Source organism: Labeo rohita, chromosome 13 (assembly GCF_022985175.1).
Source record: "Labeo rohita strain BAU-BD-2019 chromosome 13, IGBB_LRoh.1.0, whole genome shotgun sequence".
In the NCBI taxonomy this organism is placed as follows: domain Eukaryota; kingdom Metazoa; phylum Chordata; class Actinopteri; order Cypriniformes; family Cyprinidae; genus Labeo; species Labeo rohita.
Genome location: NC_066881.1, coordinates 28,089,476 through 28,108,742, shown reverse-complemented (window position 1 = coordinate 28,108,742; position 19,267 = coordinate 28,089,476). Strand labels below are relative to the sequence as shown.

At 35.4% G+C, this 19,267-nt stretch overlaps 1 protein-coding gene across 1 annotated transcript; it reads right to left on the bottom strand.

The window, feature by feature from the left end:
- Positions 1–7,697: 7,697 nt before the first annotated feature.
- On the bottom strand, positions 7,698–17,906 carry slc25a28 (solute carrier family 25 member 28). Its single transcript, XM_051125960.1, has 4 exons — positions 17,402–17,906; positions 12,942–13,170; positions 11,905–11,961; positions 7,698–9,305 (listed from the first exon to the last, which is right to left on the bottom strand). The coding sequence occupies exons 1-4, from the start codon at positions 17,765–17,767 to the stop codon at positions 8,767–8,769; spliced, it is 1,191 nt and encodes a 396-aa protein (XP_050981917.1). The 5' UTR covers positions 17,768–17,906; the 3' UTR covers positions 7,698–8,766.
- Positions 17,907–19,267: the final 1,361 nt, after the last annotated feature.

Genomic DNA, 19,267 nt, shown 5'->3' with positions numbered 1-19,267 from the left:
GACGAGGAAGAAGGATCTTGCGAAACGATTTTGTCATGAATTTGTCATTTTTTTTTTTCAGAAAAATAAAAAATTGTATCATTTTAAAGCTCAATAGCTCAAGTAGCACAGGCTCTGGGATGTGCGTTCACGATGCTACGAATTAGTGATGGGTCGTTCTTGAACGAATCGAATCTTTAATGTGACTCGGGAAGAACAAGTCGTCTCAGGGAGTGATTCGTTCAGTTGTGCATGCGCAACATCCTATTAGGTTCTGTACTGGAATTAGTTCACCTGTTTCGAGTCTTTGGGTTTTTCGAGTCGTTCGTTCATCTTATGGGGCTGTCAAATGATGAACGAACGACTTAATCCCGAAGACTCGAGAGATGAACCAATCAATTCTTTTTCCGGCTCCCACCGCATTGGTTGAGCTTGTGGGGCTGTCACGTGATGAATGAACAACTCAAACCCGAAAACTTGTCAGATAAGAAGTGAGGTGAGCTAATCATAGGCTAAAGACCCAGGTAAACAATGAATTAATCTTTTCTTTTTCTTATAGCATTATAGTTTTGTCTTGTTTGTAGTGTGATCAACGTTTGTGTAAGCAGTAGATGTGTTAGGGAAGTAACACGTAACATTTGAATATTTTGCTCAAATAAACGAAATGACTCGAAAAAAGATTCGTTCATTTTGCTGAACGAGACTCAAAGGTCCGAGTCGGTAAAAAGATCCGAACTTCCCATCACTACTACAAATCACATCTAAGTTCATCGTCTGTGTACTCCGGCTAAAAAAGGTAGAGTATGGCGAAAAACTCCATCTTATTTTATCTTACAACTTCAGAATCGTCCGACATCGTTGTACCTTTTTGTTTGTAAACAGCGTTTGACTTACTTGCACTTTCTTAGTCTTTGCGCGTTTGCTTTGTAAACACTGGGTCTGTAGTTTGACCTTTCGACGTGATTCAATAGTACGTACCGTCGTGAACGCGCATCCCAGGCTGTGCTACCCAAGCTTTTGTGCTTAAAAAGTATACAAATTTTTATTTTCTGAAAAAAATGACAGATCGAATCGCTAGATAAGACCCTTCTTCCTCGGCTGGGATCGCACCAATCAAGTCTATTATATTAAGAAAAATCCTGAAATGCTTTCCTCAAAAACCATAATTTCGTTACGACTGAAGACAGAAAGACATGAATGTCTTGGATGACAAGGGGGTGAGTAAATTATTTGTGAATTGTTGTTCTGGAAGTGGATTTCTCAAACCTGCAGTCTGTACGTTTTGCTTCTTTGTCGCCAGTAGCCATCTCTGTTTGCAGCCTGCAATTGGACTTGTTTGCGGAATTATCTTCTTTCAGCTCCTCAGTGCAGATAAATCCCTGGTGAAAAAAACAGCATATGCTGGTAGCTATGTTTTGATGCTGGGATGCTGGTTAGGTATGTTTTGGTGCTGGTTTATGCTGGTCCTTGACCAGCAACCTGACCAGCATAAACCAGCAAAGGACCAGCATAAACCAGCACCAAAACATACCTAACCAGCATCCCAGCATCAAAACATAGCTACCAGCATATGCTGTTTTTTTCACCAGGGATCTAATGTTTTGAGGTTTACCTGTGTGGGCTGTCAGTCAAAGCACCAAAATAAGTGGTTTTACCGGAAAATGTCATCTGAACAAGTAACATGTCTGCCAGTCTTGTCCTGGCCAACTGAAAAATAATAATAATAGTAAAAATTGCGCTACCATTGGTGATTAAATCTAACGATGGCAAACATAACTCAGAACAGGACAGACCGTGCAAATCATTATTATTGTTATACTTTCTTCACAAACTGTTATTGTTAACAACATCAACATTGCACGGGCTACGTGTATAAAGTGTGTCTAAGCGTTATTTGTAGATTTAAATTTCTGTACAGTCTCATCTTCAATTATCATATCATTCGAAGTTCACTGAAAGAAATGGTTCTTTTAACCTCAAAAAGCCTTAATGTTCCTTATGTCCCTAAAGGTCCTTAATGTTCCTTAGAACTTTATCCCACATATCTGCAATCAGATGCACATTTAAAACTGGAATATAATATATTTTCACTTACATATAATATATTTTCACTTACATATATTGTCACTTACATTACTGACGTATGACGCAAATACGAACGACTCTAACCACATTAGAAAACATTATTACAAGCTTACAGTTGTGCATCAGGCTAAGGTAAGGAGATAGATTTGAAAACTGATTGGTTGTACTTGCTCAATAATTGATTTTGGATCATTTTAACCAAAAAAGTTACGGATAGCAGCTTTAAGTTTACATTCCAAAGTGTAATATCGTACGTTTATTTATTTATTTACTTACTTATGCATTTGCCTAGAAAAACATGCTGTTCTACATCATTTAGAACTGAAAAAATATTTGCACAGATTCTTTCCAATGACTTGAGTTTAAATGATTCAAATGTCAAGGATTCATTTGTGAATTCGACTCATCCGACTCCAGTGCTTCACAACTCAGCGATTCAATGATCCGATCGTAGCCAAGTTTTATATTTTGTTATTTTGAAGAACTGAAAAAAAAAAAAAAAAAAAAAAAAATGAGAGCTACTCCAATAGCCTACATGATACGTGAACGTATACATGATACGTAATTTTTGAGTCGATTCTTTTTAGTGACTCAGTTCAAACGCCGTATCAAATGATTCATTCTAGCCTACCCGTGGTATTTTTAATGTTTTTTTTAAAGAATTACAGAAGCTTTTTATTTCAGATAAATGCTCATCTTTGGATCTACAGAAAAGGAACGCTGACAAAAATATACCTGATTTAAATATTGACAATAATAATACAAATAAATTAATTAATAAAAAAAAAAAAAAACTTTCTTTCTGAAGGATCATGTGACATTGAAGACTGGAGTAATGATGCTGAAAATTTTGTTTTGATCACAGGAATAAATGATCTTTTTAAATATATATTTAAATAGAAAGTAGTTATTTTAAATAGTAAATATTTCACAACATTACTGCTTTTGCTGTATTTTGGATCATATATGCAGGCTTAGTAAGCAGAAGAGACTTAAAAATTTTAAACATTAAAAATCTTACTGTTCAAAAACCTTTGACTGGTAGTGCATTTGGATTCAATTGATCTCAATACAATGGTTAACAACTGATTTAAGGATCTGGTAGAGCCAATCTCAAGCATTACTTTACTACATTACAAAGCATAGTATATTACTTTTACACTGCACTATATTTCATTATATTTCACTGTTCTGAAGAAGCTGAGAGCCGCTCCGAGACGTTATGATAGTTCACCTCCAAAATATTTATTTGTTATCATTTACTCACCTTCATGTTGTTCCAAGCCTTTATTAATTTCTTTCATATGTTGAACACAAAAAAGTTTTTAAGGAGTATGTTTATTTTTAATAGGGTAATATTACATTAGGGTTTTTGTACTTTAAGTCATGTATAAATGACAGCTTGAAGCCTTTGAGTCCCTCAAAGCTGGATCTCAGCATTACTAAACATCTAGAGAAGAATACAAATGTGGAGCTTCACCACACAGGACAATCAGGTGACTTACACAGAACACAAAGAGCCAGAGTTATGTACAGTGTTGGATCAGGTTTCTGTGGCTCAGCTCGTAAAGCATGGCTCCAGTATTCAGTGGTGAAACCAATGCAAAAATATTGAAAATCATATGCAATAAAACATCTTCAGCATATGTGTGTGAGGTAAAGCGATGGAGAAAAACCCAAACAAACAAGTGTCTCATGAGACACATCCTCTACCAGACCGTGAGGGCTCTTTATTAGCGTTAGAAGAAAAAGCAAACACTCCACTGTCTGTCAGCAGTCCAGCAACTAAAGCAACACACACTTTCTCACATTTTCCCACTTAGGAAACTACTCCAAGTCTCTCTCTGACTCAGCTGATCAAACATCGGCCCAGGCACATGTTCTAAAACAACAATAACATCACCTAATTCCCTACAAATACCTCATTTACCATCTCTGACTCCTTAAAGAACTGCACAGGACCGATTCACTGGATGGATCAGGAACCATAAACACCTCCTCGTAATCCCCTACAGACTCTACTGAGGAAGCTCATCAGCACCATTGTGGGCAAGCTCGTGCGGGCCACCCGCGACACGGATGGGAGGAGAGTCATAAACGAATGCTAGGGTGGGGTGAAACACACCATCACACTCTCAGACATTCAAAGAGTGTTCATTAACGCTCCCTGTTTGAACAGATGTCTGCCTGACAAGAGTATATGTCTGGGAGAATGTATAAAGACTGTATTAAAAATCATTTTGCACCTGCAAACCAAGCCAGTAGCAAAACCACCCAGATTCTGTAGAGTTTGTATCCCATTTTGTACGTGTTCGCATTGATTCTAAGCTTGCAAGGAGCGTTAATCGTGCATTACTTTAAAGCTGATACACATCATTGCCAAAAGCAAATGATTCAGTATCCTCCAATGTGCTTTTTTTGCAAACAGGATAATAGAAAGTCAGTTGAAGGACATGAACCCATGAGGTAGGACTGACGTCAGACCTGTCTATCCACCTAGCCATCTAAGGATAGAAAGGTCTACTCCAGACCTGATTTCCATGTCAGGTTTGTATTCAAATCGAATAAGTGCTGAGAAATAACAAACTGAAGACAACACCACCTTGACTTTCTAAGGCTAGGTTAATGCCTAAAAAAACATTTAAATTACACTGTGCAAGATCTTTAAGAGCATTCAGTCATTGACCTGCAAGTATGAAAGATTATTTCATTTTTTTCTCTCATCTTGGGCGTTTGAATCTTTGGATCAGGTCTACCTTGCAGCCACGTCCTTGAGCTGCTCCATTACAGTCCACCTGGCAGATTGACTGTCAAGTTCACGTTCAGCTGGCTGAGCCTGCGGCTCTCAAGAGCGGGGCTGATGGTTCTTCAGCTGTCATCTGCTCTCTCTCATACCTTTAGAGAAAAAGGAGGAATTTCTGAACCCTATCATCAGCGGCATGATGTTACTTACCTGTTACATAATTAGGATGTTATTGTGACAGCTTTTTTTACATAAAATAAAACTAAAGCCTCACACACAAATATAAAGGACACACACCTCTAAAAGTATTTGGATATATACAATTAAAAATGCATGAATGTTATTGCATTAATATAAAATAGAAAACCAGCACATTGCTTTTTCAACATTTTCAAGGAAAACAAGATTATGTTAAAAAAATATATATATATATAGCATTATATACATATACTAATCATTTTCACTCTGAAATTGCTTGCAAATTTTACAGCAAGTAACACTGAATTAGACATGAAATTTCGAAGCAGGGAAACTGGAGTAGTATTTTCTTGTAAAACATATACCAATAATATTAGCTTTGTTTACAGCTTTGAAAAATTTTACCGTTTTACAACACACTTTTTTTGCTTTGTTTTTGGAAGTCTCACGTTCAACAAAGCTGCATATATTTGATTAAAAACAGTAAAAACTGTAACATTGTGAAATATTACAATTTAAAATTGCTATTTTCTGTTTTAATATATTTTAAAGTTTAATTTATTTCTGTGATGCAAAGCTTAATTTTTAGCAACATTACTCTAGTCTGCAGTGTCACATGATCTTTCAAAAATCATATTGGTATGCGGATATGATGCGCAATTATTGGTGCTCGATTATTAAAAATGTTTCTTATTATTATTTTGTTGAAAACTGCTTTTGCTGTTTAATATGTTGGTGAAAGTGACAATACATTATTTCAGGATTTTTTGGTAAATAGATGGTTCAGTGAACAGCATTAATTTAAGATAGAAATGCGACCTCCAATGTGGACCACAAAACCACTCATAAGTAGCACAGGTATATTTGTAGCAATAGCCAAAAATACATTGTATGGGTCAAAATGATCCATTTTTCTTTTATGCCAAAAATCATTAAGGTATTAAGTAAAGATCAGGTTCCATGGAGATATTTTGTAAAACCATAAATATATCAAACTTAATTTTTGATTAGTAATATGCATTGCTAAAAACTTCATTTGGACAACTTTAAATGAGATTTTCTCAATATTTTGATTTTTTTTTTTGCATCCTCCGATTCCAGATTTTCCAATAGTTATTCATATAGTCTTATCCAAACCATGCATCACTGGAAAGCTTATTCATTCAGCTTTCAGATGATATATAAATCTCAATTTCAAAAAAATTACCATTATGACCACGGCCACAAATCTGGTCTTTCTAATATATTTCTGATCCATTTAATGCACACTTGCTAAATAAATATATTTCTGTATATATACTTAGTGGTATGTATTTAATGATAAATTACACATGTGTGAATCTAAGGGCAACTGGCTTCATACATCTACTAAAAATGACCTTGACACCAGCTGGACAAAAGCAAAACACAAAAAGGGTTAGTTCTGAGAAAAAGGACCACATTAGAGACTCCTAACATAAAAAAGAAAAAAAAAAAACATTTAACCCTCTTGCCCAGACATTAGCAGGCAGGTAAAGTGAGATCTCCTCCACACTCCTGGCAATTGTTCGGAAACTTGAAGTCAAAGGTCACATGTGCACCTGCATCTTAGACCAAACACAGAACTTGCCACCAACAGAGATCTTTCAGCTCTTACGGCTTAGAGGTGCTGCTCCTTCATTCCCGAGGACACCGGCAAAGAAATTCCACACTCCACACAGAGGAATTAGTGGAAGTCATGTACACTGGAAAAATATCTGGTGTAGGATTTACTATGAAACAATTTTCACTCAGAAATTGCCGGGAAATTTGCAAATAAATTCGCAAGTAACACATTGAATTAAATGCAAAATTTTGAATTTGAAAGAATGAAATAAAATTTTCTTATAAAATGTACTCTAATAACTCTTGGTTTTTAAAAATAAAAAGGTCTATGTACTAGATAGCTTTTGGGATAGAGTATTGGGATAGAGTATTGACATCATTGGAGGTAATTAACAAGTAGCAAGTCTTTAAACTTGTAAAAACTAACAAAAAAAGAGGATAGCTATGTATAGTAACGCACTTTAAATGGCAATCTATGATGCAAGTAATTTAAGCATGTTTGAATGAGGTGTAAATGCATAAATGTATATTGTTTAAAAAGTTAATCAATTATTCAATATTCAATTATATAAATGAGTTTAATTATATATTAGTTATCACTTATACAGTTATGCAATGCAAAAATGTTATTTGGGCTGTAAAGATGTCTAAATTAAACATTTGTCTGACTTTACGTAGCAAGGTTTCCAAATAAATAAATAGATATGTTTCTTGAGCACCAAATCAGCATATTAGAATGATTTCTGGAGGATCATGTGACACTGAAACCTGGAGTAATGATGCTGAAAATTATATAATATATAATAATTGAGAACGGTTATTCTAAATTGTAATTATACTTAATAATTTTGCTGTTTTACTGTATTTCTGATGAAATAATGCAGCCTTGGTTAGAATAATAGGCTTTAAAAAAAAAAAAAAAAACTTAACTTTTACATCTTGTCTAACATCTTGCCCCATAGACTTCAACAGCTAATGCATTATTGTGGCATATATGTTGCATTATTTTTTACAAACCAGTTAAAATTAAATAATACCAACCCAGAACATTCCTTTAACTCCAAACCTGAATCAGAGTACATGAATAAGTAATTAACTCACACTGACATCAGTTTATGCAAGCCAGGGAAATCCCTGCACTGCAAATTTATTTAAAGCTGAGGAACAAAAAAAAAAAAAAGAATGGGGCAGTCAGATTTCCGTCAATAAAACTCATATGTTCAACTGCCAGGTGCATTTCATCGGCAACTCTCAAACACAAGAGCTCAAATTCAGTTAAGAGCAAACCAAAATACATTCCAGTGTCCATCAAGAAACAACTCCAAATAACCAATTCATATTCAGTGAATTACTCAGAAGTAAAATGACACTCAGGTCATGTGATCTGCATGTCTAAGGCATTGTTGACTGGATAATACTAGCATTGGCCAGAAAAGACTGGGTGTCTTCCTAAAGCTAAAGTTGTTATATAGATCTATATGCGGAGACCTCAGAGAACTAGTTATGAAGGGGCAATGATCTCCATCTCAGAACTTTGGATCAACTGCAGGAACATTTCCCACAAGTGCTGACGAAGAGCCACCGCCAAATACTACAAAAATACCTCTAACATAGATATCTTTCATTATCTCTGAGTGCTATTCAGCCAGAGAAGGCAATAAATTACTGTACAGGTCTACATTCTGCCATAAACAATGATTTTTAGTGATGTTTAAAATCCAATTTTCAGTGTACAGATATGTCTTCATTTGTGCGTATTGGTTTTGGCTGGAAAAATATAAAAAACTAAGTTTGCTGTTCTGTGTACTGTTCAGAAGAAAGGAAGGAATTGGAGAAGTCTAGAGGCTCTAAACCCCACCCACAAACTTAAAGCACGCCCACTCATTAGCATATAATGTCTAAAGAGGCCACTGATGCCCTCTGGTGGGAGATGTAATTTGGGTTAAGTGCAAAGTGACCAAAAACTTGAGCCTTCACAGTGAGAACTTAGGTCATGATTATTAGTTGAATTATACAGGAAAGTTTCAGTATTAAATGCAGACTGAAAGGAAGTAAACAGACATGAGTGTTTGGACTCTATATGTGCGTATCATTTATTCAATCAGTCCTTTTGCAGCATGAGTGCTTATCTGGTTGGTTATAAGAGAGAAAGCCAAGGTCGGGCCAGCTGTGAGTGATTACTTCTCTCCGTCCCTCTGGATCCTGCGTTTCTCATGCTGGTGTTTGGTGATAACGTATTTGAAGAACTCATAGACAGACCAGCTGATGGCAGTCGAGGGCATCTGGTATATGACCCTGGCCTGAACGCCTTTGAAGTAAGCGGGAAGGCCGCCAAGCCTGTAGACAGTCCGAAAGGCATGGCCGAGGCCCGTGATGTGTCTTCCGCTCTGGCTGACGGAATCGAGCGCCAGAGACTCCTGCGTGTTTAGCAGCGTCTTGCAAACGTCCAGTGGTGTGGTGGCGGCAGCGGCGATGGCACCCGCCAGCGCGCCCGACACCATGTGGGAGGAGGGGTTGTAATGTCTTTGGGGGTTCAGCAGCTCTTGCAGGTACTCATAGGTCATGAAGTGCAACGCCTGGAACGGGACGTTCATGGTGAGCTGCGTGGTGTAGCTGCGATAAAAAGCCAACGCCCCCTCCTGCTGCCACACGCAGCGTATACAGTCCAGAACGCCACGGTATGGCGAGTTGTACATCTGCATCCTCTGCTTCACCACTAAATGAGAGGCAGTCAGACAGGAAACAAAAGAAGACAGGAAGAGGAACATTAGGCAAGTGCAAGAAGTCAGGTCACGACTGAAATACAGTAGGCCCATCAAAGCAGAAACGTCCGGACATGAGCGGATCAAACGCGCCTCCTGTCTGACCTACAGTCAAGCGGTCTGCGGGGAACAGACGAGGCGATTGAGAGCAGGTGTCTATGCAAGGTCTCAGTCTGGCACCTGCACCGATTAACCTTGAGCCTCAAGAGTGCAGAAACAGACACTGCTGTCTGTTTGGCCCGCTGGGAGATTTCGGCTAATGCTACTGTTTCAACATTGCACAGCTGTTAATTAGAGCAAGGCCAATCTGTTCCCACAAGGCTGTCTTTTGGAAATGCGTTTTTGGTGGTGAAATTAGACAGGAAATTAGATCTTTTCTGCCATCTCCTGGCTGGGAGCGAACAGTGAACTTCCAGACCAAAGGAGTCAAGGTTTGCTGGTTAGTAGGGCTGCTACAACTCAATCTGTGCATTATTTGGAGGAGAATATTACGTAGGATGTGAAATTAAAATACTATTTTTTTTTTTATTTTTTTTTTTTTAATTAAATAAAATGTTTTTTTTTTCTCAAATAAGTTTTTAATTCAGTCATCAAAAAACCTTGAAATAATTTCTTAAGATGTAATTATTTAAATAAAAAAATTTAACAATAATCACTATCGCAGTCCTACTAATTAGCATTAGCGTAATAAACATTTTTTTCTTTTATTTAAAAGTAGCTTTGTAATCTGTTCAAATTTAGCATACAACAAAAGTACTATAATGGTACTATAAAGTGATGGTATACTTTGATACATACCATGTTAAATCAAGATATTTCAAAGAATACCATGGCAAGTGCTGTTATGACACATGAATTGTACAAATTTCAAATCAAATCCAACATATCAAAACAAAATAAAAATAATTATACAATAAATACACACTACCGGTCAAAAGTGTGGGGTCATAATGATTTTATTTTTTTATGTTTCTGAATGTCTTTTATGCTCACCATAAATACAATAAATTAGTAATATTGTGAAATATTTTCACAATTCAAAATGTTTCCTACTTTAATATATTTAAAAGTGTAATTCATGCCTGTGATGCAAACCAGCCATTACTCCAGTCTTCAGTGTATGGAAGCACGTTTCTGCCACTGAATAAAAAATAAAAAATGATAATTGTGACTTTTCTCGCAATTGTAATTCTGACTTTTTTCTCAGAATTGCGTGATACAAACTCACAATTCTTTCTTTCTTTGTCAGAACTGCGATATAAACTCGCAAATCTGACTTAATTTCTCAGAACTGCGAGTTTATATAAAAAAAAAAGTCAGATATAAACGCACAATTCAGACTTTTTTCTTAGTTATTGCGAGTTATTAAGTCAGAAATGAGATATAAACGTGCAATTCTGAGAACATAGTCTTTTTTCCCATCAAAATTGGACTTTATAACTTGCAAGTGTGAATTTACAGCTCAAAATTCTGAGAAAAAAGTCAAAATTGTGAGGAAGTCAGAATCAGAAATCTGTGCAAAAAGTCAGAATTGCAACAGAAATGTTTTTATCTTGCAATTGTAACTTTATTTCTCACAGTTGTGAGTTTGTATCGTGCAATTCTGAGGAAGAAAAAGTCAAAACTGCAAGTTTAAATGTGCGAGTTTATATTTCACAATTCTGAGAAAAAAGTCAGAATGAGTAAAGTCAAAATTGCAAACTTGCAAAAAGTAACAACTACTCGCAGTTGTGAGTTTAAAACTTGCGATTGCGAGTTTATATCAAGCAATTCTGAGAAAAAAGTCAGAATTGAGAGTTTAAATTTGCAAGTTTATATTTTACAATTGCGAGTTTATATTTCACAATTCTGAAAAAAAAAAAAAATCTGAATTGTGAGATAAAAAGTCGCAATAATAATTTTTACATTTTTTATTCAGTGGTGGAAATATCAGTGCCGCATAACCCTTCAGAAATCATTCTAATGTCGGCGCCAGTGGCCTGGTGGGCAGTGCGCCACCCCCCCCTCTCTCATCTCCACTGTCCTATCAAGGAAAAAAGCCCTATTCTAATATGAAAGAAACTATTCTAATATGCTGATTATGTGTCTAATATGCTAAGTATTTCACCCCAAACTTTTGAACAGTAGTGAATAGTATATTAAAATCTTATTTGTGACCCTGAACCACAAAACCAGTCATAAGTAGCACAGGTATATTTGTAGCAATAGCCAAAAATACATTGTATGGGTCAAATTTATAGATATTTTCTACATTTCCTACCGTAAATATATCAAAACTTTAATTTTTGATTAGTAATATGCATTGATAAGAACTTTGGACACATTTGGACAACTTCAAAGGCGATTTTCTCAATATTTTGATTTTTTGCACCCTCAGATTCCAGATTTTCAAATAGTTGCATCTCAGGCAAATATTGCCCTACCCTAACAAACCATACATTAATGGAAAGCTTATTTATTCAGCTTTTTTAGCATTAAAAATGGACCCTTATTTTTGTGGTCCTAGGTCACATTTTATTTTTTTATAGGAAGTAGAGATTAAACCAAATATACCTTCAGCTGGATTCATTGCAGCATCGTGAAGCAATGTGGCGACACATCCAGCGGCCCCTGTAACACATGCCCTCAGACTTTAGCACCAAAACTGGTGCATCACACAGAGTGGATCGTGACTGGACTCAAAATACAACAATCAGATATACAGACGGATCAGATGACAGTCAGACAAAAACTGTGTCCTGAACAACCAACAAATACCCCCTATGATTTAACACAGAGATTAGGGATTGACTGGATAAACTCTGGGGAATGTGAAGTCGGGAGAAAAAGAGTCTTTTGTTCAGCAAACCAGCATTTACTTCACTCATAGTGTCTCTTTTTACGGTAAGAAGCAAAAACTGCTGCAGCTTCTGAGTTTACAATCTCACAGGACATTAGGGCAATTGCTTGCAAACTATGACTAAAAAAACTCAAGCACACCAAAATATCTTGATGTCAAATAATTTTCATTCCTTTTCAGGCAGTTCTACTGATAAACAGTAATACGCTAACAGTTACTTACCACCCTTCACTCCAACCTGGAGGAAAGAGAAAGAAAAGAGACACTACACAGAAACACCAACAATGACTAACAACTAAAGATACTAAAGACTATATAAAAATAATAATATAAGCAATTAAAAATGTGGATTATTTATCATGTGTTTAAATATTACCCACCACCCACATGAGCTTCTCTTGTATTTATAGCTGCTGTCGCGATATCGGAGAGCTGCATTTTTGGCTATTTTGGGATTTGACCTCATACTAGAAGGACATTTTTAAAGAGGTCAACTGAGAAGACATGAGCAGATTTTTGAGTAATACATATTTCATAGAAATAACATAGCCACTGCCAAATAACTAAGTATGTGTATGGCTTTAAACCACTGCTGAACTTCACTAAATTTGGATGCTGTTATTGCAGCTAATATGTTAATGAAGTAAAAAAAAAAAAGACTTCTGAAAAAGCAAAAAAAGATTTTTAAGGAACACATTTTCTAACTGCTGGTGAGAGAATTAGCAGTGCTGATGGGCGGGAAAACTGGTACCGTTCGCCAAATGACTGTTCGCTCCCGGATGGATGATATCACTGAGGACCTTTTTCAACCTTTCGTAACAGGCGAAGTAAAGTGCATGAGCTGGCCCCGCCCCTACAGCTGTAACATTCAGCCCTCTGATTGGCCTCCAGATTCCCTCAGTCCTCACGATTCGCCACAAGGCGTCCATCACGTTACGGTAGCGGGCAGCTGGCTCTGGCTGAAGGCTCTGCATGCGAGTCTGCAACAAAGAACAATTGTTTAAACTTACAAGCCCTACTATGTAGATTAAAGTATTAGTATAAATACAGGCATTAAAACAGGGATTTTCAGTTCAGATTTCTTTTTGGACTTAAAAAAAATAAATAAATGTTTGCATTAAAAACAAACAACAACAAATTATTTATAACACTTGTATCTATAAATTTGCTGGAATTACAGCATGCAGTGAATTGCTTTTTTATTTTAAGCCTTTTAATTACAGCAAAACATTTTAGACAGCTAGAAAATATTACCTTGCTGACATTAGATTTTTTTTTTTTACTATGTTTTCATAAATACTTCTACAGAAAAAAGGTGTTAGAGAAGTTGACATTTGCAAAAATTTTAAGAAATAAATATATAAAATATAATGAACAAACATTAGATATAATGACAGAGCACCACTGGGCAAGTGTCCCTTTATTTATTTTTATTTTTTTTATTATTTCAGGCCTGCAAAATGATCAAAATGTTTATTTTTTTTAATACTAAAAAAACATTTGCGGGAAAAAAACATTTGCAAAAAAAACCCCCAGAATAAAGTAAAAATAAATACATAATAATATAATAATAAAAACATGACAAACAAATATAAAGTTGCAATGCATCACTGCCTCAATAGGGCAAGTGTCTTCCTATTAATTTATTTTTTCAATTTATTATCTCAAGCCTGCAACAAAATATTTATCAATGCAACAGACACTCACACACACAATAAATAGTGAAAACAATATATAAATAATGAATATTTATGATATATTATATTTATTTATATAATATTTATGATATATAAATGTAAATATTTATGAATTTTAAAGAGAGTAAATCAATTTTAAACACACCATAAAACAGTACACTATAAAAAAGCAAACATGACAGAATAAAGCATTGCAGCACATAGCCAAATCATTGGATCTGTAGATCAGAACTGAAGTTTAGCAATAAGGTCACACAGGGACATAATCTAACCACCTAATCCGCTTTTCCTGCAGATCTACAGTATCACCTGACATACATGAGAACTGTGGATGCAATTCAGTACCTGTAACCAGCTTCTACAGAAACACTGGCCTTGATTCAACAGCGAAAAAAAATGTATGTACTTAGAACTTAGTAATGTACTTGCACAACACATTTTGTAGATTTACATTGTGGCCTTGGACCTATACCACGAAAGTCATGTTTGAACTGACATGGTCAGAGTGGCCGAAAACGTTGGTTCACAACAACAGCTGCAATGTGGTGAAATTTAAGATGCCTGTTGTGGTTGTATGAGTAACATTATTCCTGTAAGGAAACGATATTCCACAAAAGTCCTGGGAAATAATTATATTTGCCAATAAATGTGTGTAAAACACATATAAAGCCAGTTCCTTGTGACAGGGGGAGTAGGGAACTACAACCTCCAACAGGAAGTTCCAAGATTGCAAAATGGGCCAGGAGTCTTGTACAAAACAGAGAACTGATCTTTTATTGCAACAAGTTAAACACTTAATTTCTATCAGGAAACAACCTACTTGCAATGACCTACTTGTGACCCTGTAGTACATTTACCGCCAAGAAAACAATGTACAAGAACCATGAGAGCAAAATGTGCTAGGACATGAACAAAACAAACACTCTGAGTACAAAAAGTCCCCATCCTTTTTGACCAATCAATTTCCTTTCATAGTTTTTTTAGTCATTAGTGATTGTACTCATTTTCAGTAATGTAGCAATTACATGTACACTTTTAATTTTAATTATATTTTGTATGTTTTTTTCTTTCAAAGAAAAGCTTATCCAGACACCAAAGATGTGGCTTTGTCTATGCTATAATCTATATGTACAATGCATTATATATTTATTTTATTTTTGCGCTGACTGAAATCATGTTTTTGTACTGTCTACAAATAAACGAATTTTGGACAGTATAGGTGCTGAATTTACTTCACTGTTCTCCACTTTATTCTGATTCTCTTCTCTAAACAGGGGCAACGTGCAGTGTGCCACACTGTGTGTTCAGAGATTTGAACTTGACCTTCGTGTGTAAATAGAATCCACTGTTAGCTTTTCCTTTCCTCATCACTCATATTGCTGTGAATCAACCTCAGCATGGAATTTCCATATAACAGACAGATTACACAAATCGAAAAGTCAACATTAAATACCTCCAAGCAGTTTTATTACCAACATGTCCAAATAAAACAAGATATTCAAGAAGAATAAATGTGGGCTAAACTTTTAAATTGAAAACACTAAAAACTGACTACCACATAAATTGGTCTGTTACAGGCAGATAAAGAGGATGGAAAAAGTGTTAAATGTGTGGCATTCAGAGAATATGAAATGCCAGGGAAAGAGCCTAACATACACTACCAGTCAAAAGTTTGAACAGTAAGATTTTTAATGTTTTTTAAAGAAGTCTCTTCTGCTCACCAATACTGCATTTATTTGATCCAAAGTACAGCAAAAACAGCAACATTTTTAAATTTAAAATAACTGTTTTCTATTGGAATATATTTTAAAATATAATTTATTCCTGTGATTTCAAAGCTGAATTTATTTTCAGCATCATTACTCCAGTCTTCAGTGTCACATGATCCTTCAGAAATCATTCTAATATGCTGATTTGCTGTTCAGGAAACAATCTTTATTATTATTATCAATATTTTTAACAGCTGGGTAAATTTGATTATTTGATTAACAGAAAGATCCAAAGATCAACATTTAACTGAAATAAAAAGCTTTTTTCTTTTTAGGGACAGAAATTGTTGAAATGAATTCCTTTTATTTAGCAAGGTTGCTTTAAATTGATCAAAAGTGATGATAAAGACATTTATAATGTTACAAAAGATTTCCATTTCAGATAAATGCTGTTCCTCTGAACTTTCTATTCATCAAAGAAACCTGAAAAAAAAAAAAAATCTACTCAGCTGTTTTCAACATAATAAAATGTTTTAGAGCAGCAAATCTGAATACTAGAATGATTTCTAAAGGATCACGTGACTGGAGTAATGATGCTAAAAATTCAGCTTTGAAATGACAGGAATAAATTACATTATAATATATATTTAAATAGAAAGTAGTTATTTTAAATAGTAAAAATATTTAACAATTTTACAGCTTTTGCTGTTCTTTGGAACAAATAAATGCAGGCTTGGTGAGCAGAAAAGACTTATAAAAAAAAAAAAAAAAAAAAAAAAAAAAAACTGTTCAAAAACTTTTGATTGGTAGTGTAGGCTAGTACTGATTTTAATAGCATATATTAAAGGTGTAATAAAAACACTGTGTTAAAATGCACAAAACAGATGAGTGTTTTCTAGGATTACAGTCTGGACTGAGAGGGAACAGCTGTAAAAGACATAAAACAAGTGTCTTTGTCTCTAAAGAACTCTTCACTTCATCCTGACAAGAGCAGCTGAACACTCAAAGTAATACTTCCTTACAGTTTGCCAGGGGCATCTTGATCATTGCACCCACAGCAAACACTTCTTATGCAAAACAGCTTCAATGACACATGAAGTGTCCTGTTTAGGGAAACAACGATATGTATGCAGTCTGAGTATCTATATGGTAGTTACGTAACTAGCAGCATATCACAGATGTCCTATGGTGCATGTCAAAAAGCGTGACACCCTTTCAGGTAACCAATGACTTATAAGAAACTTAATTCTCATTAGACTGCATTTGAACTACATGTTAACTGCGCATGCGCAGTATCCCAACGCAGCGTCAACAAGGTCATGTGGTTTAGGAGTGCTGGAGCCACGTGTGACCTTCCTCTCTCATGTTCATGTTTCATAATGACACCTCGCACACAGACAGGTACTGCTAACGCTCACAACCACAGAATAAAACCATATGACAACAATCCAAAAAGAAAAAAAAAGGCTGTTGCGATTACATGCTTGGGACTTTAGTTGATCATTACTAATTAGTCCAGACAGATTTAAACATTGGAGAGATTAGATGACTACAGATGATTCATAAGATTACTAAATGCAATGAAGTGCAATAGTTAATTCTAAATGTAAACAGCTAAAAGCTGAGAACAGAGCAGATGGGAACTATACTGTGTGCAAAGTATTTAACTTAGAGTATAAAATATCACACAGGGAGACTAACTCGACCTTGCCAGCTTGTCGGATGTTTTAAGGGCCTGCTGGTTACATTAGTCCTGCTTGAATTCTTTATGAAACTCTTGATGTTTTGCAACTGCATTTATTTACCTTCACACAATCAATAGGGAACATCAGGCAATGCTCCATGATTCCTGCCACTGCCCCTGCCAACATGTGCGTGCTGGTGGAGGCACCCTGGGGCAAACCCTCATAGTCCGGTTCTGATAAATCATTGACCTCCTGGGAGCCATAGAAATGTCCAACATGAAGCTCCGTTTCTCCTGCTATCCGAGGTGTCAAAGTGCCGACGAGGCTTTCGGAAACACCCCAGAAACGGCCGCCGAACCAGTGTATCTCCGCGCCCGCGGAAGCTCCGGCTACCGCGGCATCGCCGCCCGATGTGTCCGCTGTCATCCGCCGCCTGCGCACAAAACCATCCGCTTCCATTTGCAGCACCCTGTCCTTTAAAATCATGCGTTCCACGCCCGATGTTTACGCGTTCAGCTCGGGCCTCTCCCGCCTGCGCACCGGGGAGAGGACGCGTCCCGTTCAGCAGAACTGCGCAGCAGGAGGTGACCGACAGAACAGGCCGCGAGGGGAAACGGAAACGCCCTCTCGCTGTCCTGCGCTGTGATTGGAGGAAGCCGTTGTCATTCAAATCAGAAGGCGCGCAGTCAGTATTTATGGGATGTAGTTACATAACATAGCGTAAGATCCGATATAAGCAGCTAGAGATGGGAAGCCTGACTCATTTTCGCGATTCGGCTCTTGAACAGTTTGCTTCCGTTTGCCAAAACCTATATATGGAACAACATTTGGTAATTCATTTGTTAATAAGGCACAACAAAAATAAACAATGAACCTAATATCATAGTATTTTATAACAGAATGTATAGAATACTTAAAAATGTTTCACTTGTTACTTAATAAAATTTTAATTTTGGTTACATTTTTATTTATTTATTCATTTAGCTATTTATTTATTTATTTATTTATTTATTTATTTATTTATTTTTACAGTTAATTCATCTAATTTAAATGATACTCAATTTAAGCTATTTTGGTTAAAGTTTGTGTGTTTGTTTATTTATTTATTTTTACTGTTTATTTCTTTCAATGCTATTATTGTAACTGTAGTGCACTGTGTAAATTTAATATAATTTAAATTATACTCAGTTTAATTCATTTTGGTTACATTTTTTATTTATTTATTTGTACTGTTTATTTCTTTCAGTGATATTATGGTAACAGTAGTGCATGATGTAAATTTAATATAATTTAAATTATACTCAATTTAAGCTGTTTTGATTAAAGTTTATTTATTTATTTATTTATTTATTGGTTTGTTTGTTTATTTATTTTTATATTTCTTTCAGTGCTATTGTAACAGTAGTGCAGTGTGTAAATTTAATATAATTTAAATTATACTCAATAGAATCTATTTTGGTTACATTTTATCTATTTATTTATTTATTTATTTATTTATTCATTTTTACTGTTTATTTCTTTCAGTGCTATTATGGTAACAGTAGTGCATGATGTAAATTTAATATAATTTAAATTATACTCAATTTAAGCTATTTTGGTTAAAGTTTGTGTGTTTGTTTATTTGTTTATTTTTACTGTTTATTTCCTTCAGTGCTATTACTGTAACAGTAGTGCACTGTGTAAATTTAATATAATTTAAATTATACTTCATTTTATCTATTTTGCTTACATTTTATTTATTTATTTATAGTGTTTATTTCTTTTGATGCTATTATTGTAAAAGTAGTGCGCTATTTAAATTTATTCTAATTTAAATGATAATTTAAGCTATTTTGGTTACATTTAATTTATTTTTGCATTTTTTCACATTTATTTTTGATAGGACAGTATAGCAGTGACAGGAAACGAAGTGGGAGAGAGAGAGAGGGGGTGGGATAGGGAAAGGTCCACGAGCCGGGGGTCGAACTCGGGACGCCCAGAGCGCAA

What these genes read in the sequence shown, in the direction of transcription:
- slc25a28 (XM_051125960.1), bottom strand. Translation starts at nt 17,767, where the DNA reads ATGATTTTAAAGGACAGGGTGCTGCAAATGGAAGCGGATGGTTTTGTG. An exon ending in GAACAGTCATTTGGCGAACG is followed by an intron (nt 11,962 to 12,941) that starts GTACCAGTTTTC and finishes CATGTGTTACAG; the next exon opens with GGGCCGCTGGATGTGTCGCC. An exon ending in TGCAATGAATCCAGCTGAAG is followed by an intron (nt 9,306 to 11,904) that starts GTATATTTGGTT and finishes CCTCTCATTTAG; the next exon opens with TGGTGAAGCAGAGGATGCAG.